General features: G+C 31.5%; 2 protein-coding genes across 5 annotated transcripts; both read left to right on the forward strand.

Moving 5' to 3' along the window:
- Positions 1-2,446: 2,446 nt before the first annotated feature.
- On the forward strand, positions 2,447-5,197 carry LOC114715332 (pentatricopeptide repeat-containing protein At3g22470, mitochondrial-like). Of its 4 annotated transcripts, none has more exons than XM_028900150.1 (2): positions 2,447-4,178; positions 4,452-5,197. In XM_028900150.1, exon 1 carries the CDS (start codon positions 2,495-2,497, stop codon positions 4,169-4,171), a length of 1,677 nt encoding a protein of 558 aa, XP_028755983.1. In that variant the 5' UTR covers positions 2,447-2,494; the 3' UTR covers positions 4,172-4,178; positions 4,452-5,197. The 4 variants fall into 4 exon arrangements, with proteins under 4 accessions (XP_028755983.1, XP_028755998.1, XP_028755991.1 ...); XM_028900165.1 differs by having other exon boundaries at positions 4,471-5,197; XM_028900158.1 differs by having other exon boundaries at positions 4,500-5,197.
- An 8,848-nt stretch (positions 5,198-14,045) lies between these two features.
- On the forward strand, positions 14,046-15,096 carry LOC114715357 (pentatricopeptide repeat-containing protein At1g64100-like). The gene is made up of 2 exons (XM_028900187.1): positions 14,046-14,341; positions 14,418-15,096. The coding sequence occupies exons 1-2, from the start codon at positions 14,046-14,048 to the stop codon at positions 15,094-15,096; spliced, it is 975 nt and encodes a 324-aa protein (XP_028756020.1).
- Positions 15,097-15,418: the final 322 nt, after the last annotated feature.

Below are 15,418 nucleotides of genomic sequence, written 5' to 3' on the forward strand. Positions count from 1 at the left end.
AAATGTTATCATTTTTAATTGAGTCACATATTTCACATATTATATATAAGAAAAAATATCTTGTTAATCCTAAGTATAAACTTGACATTTCACAATCAATATTTGTTATACCTAGATAAATTATTATCACGAATTTGAACTAAAATAAAGGAGTTAACTTAGACATATATATATTTGTATTATAATGTTAAAAAATTATTGGTGGTTGAATAGTCACCCATCCTTAATTATTTTCAATACTAAAAACATCGAAGATAAGAATCATCATATAACATGGAGGATAAGAATCAACATTTAATAGACTTTTTGAAAATTAAAAGGTGTAATGATAAGAGGTAGCATTTCTAATCTGAAATTTTGGGGTAGCATTTCTAGTACGAAACTTTATGATTAAGAGGAATTCATCTTCTTTTTTTTGTGTGTAGAAATTTGCAAGGAGATGCGTACAAGTTATAATAGATAAAGTATATAAGTTTGATGGATGAGTCATTGGTTATTGCTGTGTCAAAGTGATGCTGGAATCTGGAATTTTCCCAATGGGAGCTTTTCGAATTTGGAAGCCAGAAACTGATTTAAAATTTTTTGTTTATGTTCCTAAATGCTGAACAATTATTTTGGATGGTTAAATCAAGCTTGGAGACATTAAAATGATGGTTTGAGCATTGTTCTCTGGATTATTTCTAGACTTAAGTGGATTGCTGTATAGGGAAGTTATATTTGATTTCTATGAGAATTTGCATCGGATATGTTTTGTAGTTACTAATATTTTTTTTAATTGATGACTTTTCATCAAATTTTTAGCCTCAATTTGGTTCTGCAAAGCTACCTTTGAATCCTAATCATACTTTTCATTTATGAAATATGTGTAGTTACGAGCTCAAACATAAGTGTACATAGTTTGCGCAACAATGGTTATTTATAATCTTATAAGAAAAAATTCAAGCTTCCACAACTATTTCCTAAAAGCTAAAAATGATACTATGGTTGAGGAAGATGATCAAATTAAAACCGTTCACGCATCATCTTCAAATGTAACATCACAGCCTTCATTGTAGAATAAATCGCGTCCGTGACACAATCAGAGACCAAATTATCCACAGTTTATCAATGAATTAATTATGCAATATTATTTCGTTCAATCTTGTCACAATATAATGAATTTTAATTTAAAGATATTTTATCCATTAAATATGACATTTTCCTATTTGAAATATTTGAAATTTATAATTTTACTTCATTCATCATTTTAATTCTCATAATTTACACATAATATATACATAAATAATTTTTGATTTTTTAAAATTATGTTAAACTTTATATTTACAAAAAAATTTTATGATATCTCTAATTTTTTAAAAATAGATTTCGGTCATTAAATTTCAGTTTTTTATATTAAAATAATTTTAATTCATTATATCATGTAAACACATTTTTTATTATTTAATAAAAATGACTAAAATATCATTATCAAAATATATCATATTTAAAATTAAATCAAATTACAATAGGAATATTATACTAATATTAGCATCATCAAATAATTTAAAATCAAGTTATTTGGTTTATATATATATTTTCAGACTATTATATTTTAAAACAAAAATATTTAATAAAAATATTATTTTAAGATAAAAAATAGAAGGTGAATTTCTTAAATATGACAAAAGAAAATAAATATGGAGAGTCGGTTGCTGCTGAGAATATGGAACTGGTGCAGGAAGGATTGGCAAGTGAGAGTGGTTCAAGTCCCACGTGAGTGCAATAAATGTGCTGATGCCTTGGCTAACTTGGGCATGTCTCTTGATGATGATATTCGGATATGGCCTCAAGTTCAAGAAAAGGTTCGCTGGTTGCATTTTGCGGATCGTACAGGAATGGTTTATGAGAGGGGTAGATAGTATTCTTTGTCTTTTACTGTAATTTTTGTTTGTTTTGGGCTTTAAGCCCCTTTCCTTACCAAAAATAAAAAGAAGATAAATATGGATAAGAAGAGAGAGGAGGGGCAGTCATGAATTATTTTTTTTCCCTTCCCAAATTTAGTTCATATATGGAGAGAGAATGAGGTATGAGATTCATCTTATTTTCTCTCCCAAGAGAAAATAAGCTAACTTTTATAAAATCTAAAATCCAAAAAATAAGTTACATTACCTAATTTGATTTTTGTCCAATTGAATTTTTTTCAAAGTCAAATTGCTTTTCTTACCACCAATTGATAAGTTACTCTTATCAAAGTATATTTATTTTGTTACCCTTACGCTGATCTTAAACAATATGTGACACTTTCTGAGAAATATCCAACTACTTAGCGATTAAAAATAAATGTGCGGAGGTCTATATAAAATTTTTTTTTTTTTTTCAGTTTGTATAAATTGTAATAACATTTTCCACCTGAGCAAATAGGGTCATGGCCGCCGGAAAAGGCTACTGGGAAATCGCTGCCTCCATTCAGCGTTAAGTGCCCCGGCCTCCAGGGCGAGGTTTCTCATCGGCGAAGATGTCGCTGCGTGCCGCTAGAAGGTACACTTTCCCCCAACCTCTTCTCTGTATTCGATGTTCTTCATCTTCCATGATTCTCTCTTTCCCTTTTTCCCTCATCCCGAAGTTCTTTGCCCATTCCCAAACCTCAAACGTGAATAGCATTCACGCCTCCGTAGTTTCATTCAATCGCTTACTCCATCTGCATCCCCCACCTTCCATACTCCAAATTAATAAGATTTTAGCATCACTTCCCAAGGCTCAGCATCACCGCACTGCCATCTCATTGTTTGCACAAGCTGAGTTCAGGGGATTCACACCCGATTTATTTACACTCAACATCTTGCTCAATTGTTACTGCCATTTGGGTGACATGTATTCTGCTTTCTCAATATTGGGAAAGATTCACAAGATGGGTCTTCAACTGGGCACTGTAACTTTGAATACGCTGATAAAAGGACTCTGCATTAGGAACCGGGTTGGAGAAGCATTGGACTTTTATGATGACATCATGGCCAAAGGATTTCAGTTAAATGAAGTTAGTTATGGAACCTTGGTTAATGGGCTATGTAAACTGGGCAAATTAAGGTCTGCCATTAAATTGGTCCGAAAGATGGAGAGGCATTCAGTTAAGCCTCATGTGGTCATATACAATACAATCATTGATAGCCTTTGCAAATGTGGACAAATTGTTGAGGCCCATGCATTGTATTCTAAAATGATTGATCAAGGACTTTTACCCGATATTGTCACTTATGGCTCTCTAATCCATGGTCACTGCAGCAAGGGACAATGGCAAGAAGCTAACTGGTTGCTCCATGAAATGGTACTATTGATAGCCATCGAGCCTGATGTTTATATGTTTAATATATTGATTGGTGCATTTTGTAAAGAAGGAAAGATCATAGAAGCAGAAGTTGTGCTTGCTAGGATGATGAAATGTGGTGGGAGACCTGATGTTGTAACTCACAATTCATTAATGCATGGGTATTGTTCAATGAACAATGTTAACAAGTCAAAAGAAGTATTTGATAAGATGGTCCGAAGTGGATTAGAACCTAATGTAGTTAGTTTTAATGTGCTAATCGATGGATTACGTAAGATCAAGATGGTTGATGAGGCCATGGCTCTTTTTAAAGAAATGCGTAGTAAGAACATTAAGCCTGATGCAAGGATTTACAACTCTCTTATTGATAGCATGTGCAGATCAGGAAAAATGTCATATGTGCAGGACCTTGTTGATGATATGCACGATAGTGGTATTGCCCCAGATGTAGTCACTTATAACATTTTGTTAGCTGCAGTTTGCAAAAGCCAGCATGTCGATCAGGGGATTGCATTATTTCAGCAAATGGTTGCCTTGGGAGTTCAGCCTAATTTGCGCACACATAACATACTTATTTATGGTTTATGTAAAGGTGATAGACTAAATGATGCTTGGGAGATTTTTGAATGCCTCTTGAGCAAAGGCTATCATGTAAATGTCTTTACGTATAATATTATGATCACTGGCCTCTGTAGACAAGGGCTGCTTGATGAAGCCATGACTCTGCTTCCAATAATGAAACAGAATTCCTGCCCCCCAGATTCAATAACATATAAAATACTTCTTCGAGCACTTTTGGAAAAAAGTGAGAATGATATGGTACATAATCTTCTTCATGAAATGATTGATGGTGGTCTTGTGAAACAATAAAAACAAGGTTAGATACTCTCATCCTATTTACTTTCACATGTACTAATATTAAAATTTCTATGGACGTATTTGCCAGAAATTGATTTTGTTAGTGAATTAACCACCTATTGAGCTGTTTTGGATTCCTTCCCCCCCCCCCCCAAAAAAAAAAAAAAGAACATACTTTGGCTTTTTGTTTATTAATTTTTCCTGCATCAATGAATTGTCTTTGCGTTATAATGTGTCATTGCCTAGAATGACTGAGTTCATGCTGTATTGTTTTTCAAAACCTCAACTGAAGCATGTTAAGGCATACACAGAGTTGTATTTGATTAATTTTGGAAGGCAGTTTCATCCAGCGTGTTATAAAAATATGGGAACACTACACAATGACGGCTGCATTCATCAACTAATGGAGGGTGTTGAAGATGGTCGGCTTAAGCACAAGATCTACCAAGTGCAAGACAGATCAGATTGCATTTGGCGATATCCACCCACCAGAGGATATGTTCGAGTCAATGTAGACGGTTCTCTCAATAGCCAGAGGCCTGCTGCTTGCAGAGGATTGGTTAGTGTTGAGCAAGGAAAATGGATAGTGGGATTTCAACAAGCAATTTGTTATAGATCCTTAACTTTTGCAGAACTCGAAGCTATCAAAGCTGGACTACAAGTCTGTAAGCAATATGGCTCGGCCAGAGTACAACTCTATTATACGGACTCCTTGGAGGCTTTTCACTTGATATTAGCAGGTAGTGGTTTATATCACTCATTGAGAAACGAGACTGTTGAAGTTTGAGTCTCTAATATATTCTAATTGGGATCTTGAGATTCTGCAATGTGATGATTATTTTTCTTGGAATTCTCACAAGACGTGCAACACTTTGTTTCTATTACATATACAGGATCCTCCAACTTATTGCATAGTTCAGCTTTTGATAGACTGTAACCATCTAAACGTGGCCTCTGGCCTAGTTTGGTAGGTTGTTGTAACCTGGGGGTTAATACTTGCAAGATAATTTCTTGCCTTGCTTATTCGGGAAAAAAAAACGGAGAGAATGGATTCTTCTTCCTCTTTCTTTCTTTATTTCTCTTTTGGTTACAGAGTGCATTATTATTTAATTGTGAAGTGATGTCGTCTCCTCTGCTTCGCGATTAGTGTGCTCGGGTACAAATATCGCTTTTCGCATAATTTAGATTCACTTAATTGAAGCTCTCTAATTTATTTGTTTGCGAGAAATCTTTAAACTCCTCCTATCCTAAACATTAAAAAACTAGTTGAAGAATTTGCTTTAATTTTTTTCAAATTTTCCTTGTTTGTTGATTGGGACTATTTATTAAGGGAGTAGTTTTTTTATGCAAATGATTGGAATGTGTACTCTAAGAAAAACAACACATGACTTGTAAAAATAGTTAAATTTTTTCTACAAATTAGTTATTAGTTTATACTATTATGTTCCTATTTATAAAGAATTTGTTTGTAAATACTACCTCCGGTCCTTAATATAAGATTATGTTTGACTTTTATTTTGGTCCTAAATATAAGATTTCAATCCATTTTGTCTCTTATATTTATGTATTTTTTTCAAAGTAGTCCTTCTAATAATTGTAGTTCTAGCCAATATAGTTGATTAGTAAGGATATTTTAGAAAAGATAACACCTATTTATTATAAATAACTAACTTAACTTCTTTCCTTAATCTCCTCAAATTAGTCAATTGGATCTTATAATTATGACCGGAGGTAGTATAAATTACCTGTAGAATGATTAATGAGGTTTTTTTCCAACTTTAATCTTATTGACTTAATAAATACAGAGAAAGATAAAGGAAATAAGTGAGAGAAAATATAAAATATTATTTTTATTACTTTTTCTTTAATAAGAGCACATGTGAACAAATTATCAATTTAATGTATTTTTTAATCGGCAGGTTTGGGATGTAAGTAGACTCATAAAGAAGAACAGAGTGGGACATTTAGGATGGGAAGGAGTATACTGTTTTTTAGTTGATGAAATGTGATGGGAGACCTTAAATGGCACACGTTTGGTAACTAAATTTTCCTAAAACCAACTTTACGATGGCGCATGATTTTCCAGCTTACAAGGGAAAATGGGTTCCCAAAGACCATACTACCTTTGAAATTTGAATAAAACACTGAGCATAAGATCCTCAACCTTCATAAAAATCATGAAAAATGGTTATATCCCTTTTGAAGGTCCTGCGAATGTTGTTCAAAGCTTCTTTGGAGTGCATTTTGTGTACCTTTTCTGACTATCTGGAGTATTGGTTCTCGCAAATTTGGAGACAAAAGTTTTGTCTCTTCCTCCTTGATTGACACCATCGCGACAATCTTGGGAGTTAGAGAGGGAGAGAGTTAAGAGAAGATGAATGTGGCAGGGCTCGCAAAATGATCTTGCCATACTGTTCCATTGTTATTATTAGTACTAAAACAGTACAACATAGTGGCCAAAGATCTTCTTCTAATGGGAATTTATGGTGCTGATATTCTTTTTGGCTTGCACTATTTTCAGTTAAGAAAAACAGAGATAGATAAAGAAGCTTTTTTCATCATTTCTATATCATTAAATAAGAAAAATATTTCTGATATTTGCTAACTCTTTCAATAATAAATTTAAAGATACAAAATTTTTTTGAATGGGTCTTATTTTATTCAAAAGTATACTTAGAGAGCTTTCCAATAATATGTTATTTGCCTAATTTGAATTTAAATTGAAAAAGTTACATTTAGTGGAAATAAACTTTAGCTGTGGTTAGAAAAAAGAGAGCAAATTGGAATTTGGTGTAGCAAATTTGAAATTGATGGGAAGATATTTGAACTTGCTGTATGAAATGGGAATTTGCCAATGTGATGGTAAATTTTTTTCCTTGCATAAAATGCAAATTTGTTTGAGCAAATTCAAATGTGATGCAAAAAAAAAAAACAAATTAAATTTATTTTGGCAAATTCAAATTTGATGTAAGAAAATTTGAATTTGTTCCCTCAAGTTTGATTTTGCTTTCGCCTTTTCTCGTCATATTAAAATTTAACTTTCATCCAACATAACTCTATCAATTTAAATATAAATTAGGTAAATGACCTATCATTAAAAGACCATGAAAGCTAGTTTCTAATGTAACAAAAATCTATTCAAAAATTTGAATTTGATCCACCGCATGACTTGGAAATGGGAAGTTTTGAGTAGGAAGTAAAAATTCGAATTGATGAAAGCAACGACAAATACTATGACTAAAAACAGATCGTTGGAGACATCCAAAACTGCAAGCATTCAAAAAGAGGGAGTTGTTCGTTATCATTAAAAAAAAAAAAGAAAAAAAAGAGGGAGTTGTTGCAAGAAAATATGGGATTATTTTTTAAAAAATTTAATATTTAGAGTGTTTTTTTAAGGAAAAACTAATTTGGAGGTTCTTATAACTTGCATCACTTTTGAATAAGGTCTTTAAGTTTTTTTTTTCTTATTAGATCCTTTATTTTTTTTTCTTGCTGTTAAAACTCTTAGTCCTTGCCATTAAATTAGAATACACGTTGTTAAAAATTTTCCGTTATATCCTCTCTTTTCCTGTTATTCCCCGGACCTCACCGTCCTTCACATTCCATCCTCTCCTTGAGAGTACTGCAACACTGCAAGATGCTGCCAATGCATAATTGATTTCAGCATATGCGGCAAACTCCTCAATGGAGAAATGGATCAAATGCATCTGCCAATTAAAATTGTACCCAAAAAAAAATGTTCTCAAGATTTGCCATGAAGTGAAGAAAACTTTATCTCTTTTGTTAGAATAGAGTTTTGAATGAAGAAAAAATCTCACAAAAGAACAGAATCAATAGTTGGAGAGCTAGGTGACAATCACAGCTACAATCAATATAATGCTTTGGTTAATATGTCATAGTTGGAGAGTTGTGCGTTAAAATTGAAAGAGCAAGAAATAGAGAGATAATGAACAAATGACTGATGAGAAGCCTAGAGAGTAGGGAGGTTTAACAGCGTCCCGTTCCTGTTCTAATCATTTTGGGATGTGACAATCTCATCTTGAAAGTTTTTTGGATGGGATGAAAGCAAAACAGAATGAAATTATTTCGACACTCCCATCCTAATATATTATCTTTATTTTTAATTGTTATAAATTTATTTTATTTACCACTATAATAGTATTTTGGTAATAATATTTATCAATTGTTGTTTTTTATTTGTTTATAAGTAATTTTTCTATGAGTTGCATGATTTTCTTTATAGTGAACATTTTAGGTTTGTTTATTTTTTGTCTCTTAAGATTACAAATTTTTTTCCTTTGCCATTGTTTCATATTTTTATCTATTTCCTTTATATAGTTTTTATCATAAATTCTTACACTTCATGTATAGTTAGTATTCAAATTAAAAACAAAGAAAAAAGAAGAAGAGATGGGCATCCCATCCCAGTTATATCCCATCCCAATTGGGACAGGACGCTATTGGGACAGGACGCGACACAGGACAAAAAAGCTATCCAATTTCAATTATCAAGACAGAACTGGGACGGGATCGTTCCTGTCCCATCTCATCCCATGAACACCACTACTAGAGAGGAGTGAGAGATATGCCAATGACCCTTCCAAGAGCCATTTAGTAGTAGCGTGGAGGACTAAAATATCAAAGCGAGGTGATGATTTGGAGAAGTAAGATTGTGTTAGCAATGAGAGAGGCCCTAGGTTCTCATATAAGGGAAGATTTGCGAGTAAAACACATCGAGATATTTCATGGATGAGGGCAAACTGGTGATATGGAGGTGAGGACAAGTATATAAGATCAGGGATGCGTATGAGACCCGCATACCCAGTGTGCTCGTCCGAGCCCGCAAAAAAGACACTTAGCCCAACCCAAGAAAAAGCCGTCCAAACAAAAAAAGGTATTTTTATGTAGGACTGATTCATGGGCAAGGCCGGGCCATTGGCTAGTATGCTGCCCTGCCTATTTGGCCTTGTCCGAAAAAAATATAATTATATATTATAATATATATATAATGTAGTATTATTTTGATCAATTATCCCCTTTTATTTTTGCTAAAAAAATTGGTAACATTAAAAAAAATGAAAGGAATATAAAAATTATAATTATATAAAAGAACCAAATATCAAAATATAAGATTCAATGAGCTAAATTGCTCTTAGTCAAATTTCCATCTTTTCCTCTTACCTCCATTTTTTTTCAAAAAAAAAGAAAACCACCTTTCAAATCTTGTGTTTTCACATGACTATAAGAATACGCCAACTATATGAATGAACTAAAGAATTGAACTACAGAATTAGCTTAGTTATTAAATGTTTTAATTATTAAATAATTTTTTTACCTCCCATAAGAAATCGAAGGCTGAAGTACAAGATTACATAAGTCTTGCATATATGAGTGATTGAGTCATTCGTGATATATTTTTTCCTTCTCACCTTGTCTCAAAGCATGATATTCTACATATAATATAGGCAATGTGTTAGTAAATTGGGCAGGAGAGCTCGCTCTGGCCCCTCCAAAATGGTTAGGGTTTCTACCGAGCTGGATTGGTTTTTGCAACCCACTCATATTTTGAGCTGGACAATGGGCAAGGTACTTGCCCTATCTAGTCTTACCCATGTGCAGTCTTATATAAGATGTAGAAAGTTTTTAGGAATTTGATGAATGAGCTTGCACTTGGACTCGCGTTTTTAGAGTCATGGGCCTTCTTGCTTTTGAGAAAATGGGACATGGCGGAAGCGGAGAGAAGGAATGATGAGGTCTGGAGAACAACAGGGAAGAAACTGTAACAAAACTTTTTAACATTGCGCATTCTAATTTAGCGGAAGGATTGACGGTTTTAATGGTTAAAAATTTAAGGATCCAATAAAAAAATAAAAAAAGCTTGAGAACCTAATTCAAAACTAGTATAAATCGTAAGGATTTCTAGATTAGTTTTCTTGTATTTTTTATGAAAATCTATGATGATTTTTATATTTATATTGAGTATTTATATTTATTTATTTAAATTATAATTTATTATAATTTAACTTTTTGCATTATTGAATTTTTTTGATAATAATATTATTCTTTAACGTTAAAAAGCATTTTATTAACAATATTATATTTTTTATTAGGGGTAACATGGTAAATTGCACAATTTTTCAATCCATTTTTATCCAACCAAATATAAAATTTTTCATCAACCCATGTTTTATTTCAGTGCTTACCAAATATGCTATAGCATAGAAGTTTCTCATTCCATTCCATTCCAATCAATTCTTCCTACCAAACGGGTCCTTAAAGTATCCTAACGGTGAATTCATACGGTCAATATTATCAAGGAAGCAATGAATCTCTTCATTTAGTGTTATCTGTACAAGTGCTGAAAGTTTTCTTGAATAGTTTGTTTCCAATTAAAATTGTTGAAGATCCAATAATATTGTTTTGGTCTTATCTTTTAATATAAGTCTCAGTCTCTGATGTATTCTAGTTGGGATCTTGAGATTCAGCAATATGATGATCATTTTGCTTGGAATGCTCACGAGATGTGCAACACATTGTTTCTATTACGAGATCCCCCAACTTATTGCATAGTTCAGCTTTTGATAGACTGTAGCCATCTAAACGTGGCCTCTGGCTTAGTTTGGTAGGTTGTTGCAACCTGGGGATAACACTTGCAATATATTCTTTCAGTTTGAGTTAATTTTAATCTTAAATATAAAATATATTTATTATATTTATCAGTTTTTACTAAATTACCTCTATGGATACTCTTTGAACCTAATCAAGTAGAAGAGAGAGAAAGAATATTAAGGAAAATAATTATGGTGTTTTAGAAAAAACATGTCATATTTTTTATAATTAACTAAATTACTTAACTTTCTTAATCTAATCAAATTAGTTAAATATGTTTTATATTAAGAACCGGAAAAGTAATTTCTTGCCTTGCCTTTTCAGAGGGGGGAAAAAAAAAAGCAATGGATTCTTCTTCCTTTTTCTTTCTTTATTTTTCTTTAGGTTACAGAGTGCATTATTCTTTAATTTTGAATCAAGTGATGCCGCCTCCTCTGCTTCATAATTAGGATGTGTTTGGTATGACAGAAAATAAGAGGAGGGGAGGAAAGAAAATTTTTTAATAAGCTTGATTTAAAAAATTAAAAAAATAGGGTTAAAAGTTTTTAATTAATTTTTATTCCTCTTTTATATTAATTTTTTTTATTAAATTTAAAACCCCACTATTTTAAATGCAGCACATTAAAATTTTTCTTCCCCTTTCCTTTGCTCCCTTTTCCTCATACCAAAATAGTAACTTAGTGTGCTCGAGTACAAATGTAGCATAATTTAGATTCACTTAGACTGTGTTTGGGTGACACTCCAAATCATGGTTTGGAGAATAAATCATCCAAACACCCACCCAAAAACCAAAACCATGGTTTTGGCTCCAAAAGCATGTTTTAGAAAAAGCAAAAATTTTTTGCTTTTGGAGAAAAAAGGGAGTGTGAGAGCCTATAGGATATGTATCTTGTTATTTTTTTTATAAACATATTTAATCTTATATTTTATAAATATATATACATATTAATTATTTATTAATTATATTATCTTATGTATTATTAATTATGTTAATAAAAAATATATTATTAACAATTTTATTCCTTCAAATTAAAATATATCATAAAATCTATTTTTTCTGTAATTATCATATTAACTTATGTATTTTTTTTAGTAATTTGTATATATAAAAAGTGCTTCTGATAACAACTATCCAAACACTCTCACTTCTCAAAATCGCTTTTTCATAAAATCTATTTTTTCCAAAATCTATTTTTCCCAGAATCTATTCTCCAGAATCACTTTTCCAAATCACGGTTTGGTTTCATCCAAACACACCCTTAGTTGAAGTTCTTAAACTTCGTACATAGTTTTGTTGCTGAATGAAATTTCATAGGTTTTATGCCAAAAAAAATAATTGAAGTTCTCAAAATTATTTGTTTGTGAGAAATTTTTACACTCCTCCGGTTCTAAATATATAAAAAAGAAAAACTAGTTGAAGAATTTGCTTTAATCCTCCCAAATTTAATATTTTTCCCCCACACTCTCTCTATTGATGAGGACTATTCATTAAGAGAGTAGTTTTTCATGCAAATGATTGGAACATGTATTCTAAGAAAATCAACACATGATTTATAAAAATAACTAAATCTTTTCTACAAATTAGTTATTACTACCTCCGGTCTTAATTATAAGAGCCAGTTGACTAATTTGAGAAAATTAAAGAAAGAAGTTAAGTTAGTTATTTGTAATAAATATGTGTTGTTTTTCTTAAAATATCCTTGCTAATCAAGTTTATTGGCTAGAACTACCATTATTAGAAGGGTTATCTTGAAAAAAATACATAAATATTAGAGAAAAAGTGGATTAGGGTCTTATATTTAGGACCAAAATAAAAGTTAAATGAGGTCTATGTTAAGGACCAGAAGTAGTAGTTTATACCATTTTGTCCCAATTTAGAAAAGTTTATTTCTAAACATAAATCATTTGCAGGGTAATTAATGAATGTTTTTCAATTTTGTTCCTGTTAACTTCATAAATGCATATAGAGATAAAGGAAATAAGTGAGAGAAAATATAAAATACTCCATTATTTTTAATACTTTTTTTAATAAGAGCAAATGTGAACAAATTATCAATTTAATGCATTTCTTGATTTGCGGGTTTTGAGTGCAAGTAAACTTATAAATAGAGACTTATAAATAACAACAAAATAATACATTTAGGACCGGAGAGAATGTATTTGTTTTTTAGTTGATGAAATGTGGTGGGAGACCGACCTAATGTTATAACTTATCATGCTTTAAAGTACCCTAATGGATGATTCATAAGGTTAAGATTATCAATGACAATGAAGCAATGAATTTCTTCAATTGGTGTTATGCCTTTACAAATGATGAAGGTTTTCTTGAGTAGTTAGCAAATGCTTATTGATTTGTTTCCAATTAAAATGGTTGAGGATCCAATAATAATGTTTTCCTCTTATCTTTTAATATATCTATAATTGTATGTTGACTTTGTGCTTGTTACTAGTGATACTTCATCCTTCTTAGCCAATATTCTCATACCTGTTTCTTTTAGCAAATTTAATATTGAGAAAATAGTAAATATATATGTTGCAGAGTATTTTTTTTTTTCCCCTTCTATGCGAATGTTCTCAATTTGTTCTACTATAATTTGTTTAAATTTAAAATTTTGACGGGGAAAATTTTTAACGGAACACATCATAAGTTTGCTGTGACATAATTTTATGAGAACAATTTTATTATTGTTTTTAAATGATTAATCATGTGATATCTGATTTTTTTTTCCAGTAAATCATATAATATCTGATACTTTTAATAAATGCAAAATTAAGAAACAAAAGACACACAATATATATGTGTGCACATATATATAGAAAAACACTCATTATTTTACTCTAGAGTAAAATATTCTAACCTCCCTAATATTTTATTCTAATTACATTAGATCTCTCCTTTATTCTGAAAATATAAATTTAAGTCTAAATTATTACCTTCATTAAGAATATTCTAAAAAGATTATTTTTTAATTAAAATTTATGTTAAACTATTTTTTATTTACTGATTTACTTTTCGTAATACTAAATCCTTAAATTTTGGCTAAAACTATTTTAAAAATTTTAAGAATTTTTCTTTTACTTTAATTTTATTTTTTATTTTTATAAATAATTATTTGCTTAATGTCTTTATCATATCGGGACAGAAAATTAAATAATTTAGTTAATATTACTATAAAAAAAATTGAATGAAAAATTGATTAATTTTTTAAATAAATATATAGTCGATCAGAAAGTTATAAATGTTTGCAACAAAAATTTTGTTTATAAGTTTTACAAGATGGGTCTTCAACCGAGTACTGTGACTGTCAATACGCTGATAAAGGGACTGTGCATTAGGAACCAGGTTGGAGAAGCATTGGACTTTTATGATGACATCATGGCCAAAGGATTTCAGTTAAATGAAGTTAGTTATGGAACCTTGGTTAATGGGCTATGTAAACTGGGCAAATTAAGGTCTGCCATTAAATTGGTCCGAAAGATGGAGAGGCATTCAGTTAAGCCTCATGTAGTCATATACACTACAATCATTGATAGCCTTTGCAAATGTGGACAAATTGTTGAGGCCCATGCATTGTATTCTAAAATGATTGATCAAGGACTTTTACCCCGATATTGTCACTTATGGCTCTCTAATCCATGGTCACTGCAGCAAGGGACAGTGGCAAGAAGCTAACTGGTTGCTCCATGAAATGGTACTATTGATAGCCATCGAGCCTGATGTTTATATGTTTAATATATTGATTGGTGCATTTTGTAAAGAAGGAAAGATCATAGAAGCTGAAGTTGCTCTTGGCAGGATGATGAAATGTGGCGAGATACCTACTGTTGTAACTTACAATTCATTAATGGATGGGTATTGTTCAATGGACAATGTTAATGAGTCAAAAGAAGTATTTAATAAGATGATTCGTAGTGGGCTGGCACCTACTGTAGTTAGTTTTAATATCTTGATTGACGGATTATGTAAGAGCAACATGGTTGAAGAAGCTAAGGTTCCGTTTAAAGAGATGGGTCACAAAAGCGTAGATCCCAATGCCTGGACTTACAACTCTCCTATTCATGGCATGTGCAGATTAGGAAAAATGTCATCTGTGCAGGACCTTGTTGATGATATGCATGATAGTGGTGTTGCCCCAGATGTAGTCGCTTGTAACATTTTGTTAAATGCATTTTGCAAAAGCCGGAATATCGATCAAGGGATTGCATTATTTCAGCAAATGGTTGCCTTGGGAGTTCAGCCTAATTTGCGCACACTTAACATACTTATTTATGGTTTGTGTAAAGGTGATAGAGTAAATGATGCTTGGGAGATTTTGAATACCTTTTGAGCAAAGGTTATCATTTAGATGTCTACACATATAGCAATATGATCAATGGCCTTTGTCGGCAAGGGTTGCTTGGTGAAGCCATGACTTTGCTTTCAAAAATGAAAGAGAATGACTGCCTGCCTGATTCAATAACATATAGAATACTTCTTCGAGCTCTTTTGGGAAAAAGAGAGAATGATAAAGTAGAGAATATTCTTCATGAAATGATTGATATTGGTCTTCTCAAACAAACAAGGTTAGATACTCTCATCCTATTTACTTATACTTGTTCAAATTTTTAAATTTGTCCTCAATGGTTATCTAGTGATGGTTTCTATTTGGT

Source organism: Neltuma alba, unplaced genomic scaffold (genome assembly GCF_004799145.2).
Source record: "Neltuma alba isolate B1F8T4 unplaced genomic scaffold, ASM479914v2 tig00002013_pilon, whole genome shotgun sequence".
Taxonomy (NCBI): Eukaryota; Viridiplantae; Streptophyta; class Magnoliopsida; order Fabales; family Fabaceae; genus Neltuma; species Neltuma alba.

Bases quoted from the DNA above. Each gene is read 5' to 3' on its own strand.
- LOC114715332 (XM_028900150.1), top strand. From the start codon at position 2,495: ATGTCGCTGCGTGCCGCTAGAAGGTACACTTTCCCCCAACCTCTTCTC.
- LOC114715357 (XM_028900187.1), top strand. From the start codon at position 14,046: ATGGGTCTTCAACCGAGTACTGTGACTGTCAATACGCTGATAAAGGGA. The intron at 14,342-14,417 runs GTATTCTAAAAT...TGGTCACTGCAG, and splicing joins ATTGTTGAGGCCCATGCATT to CAAGGGACAGTGGCAAGAAG.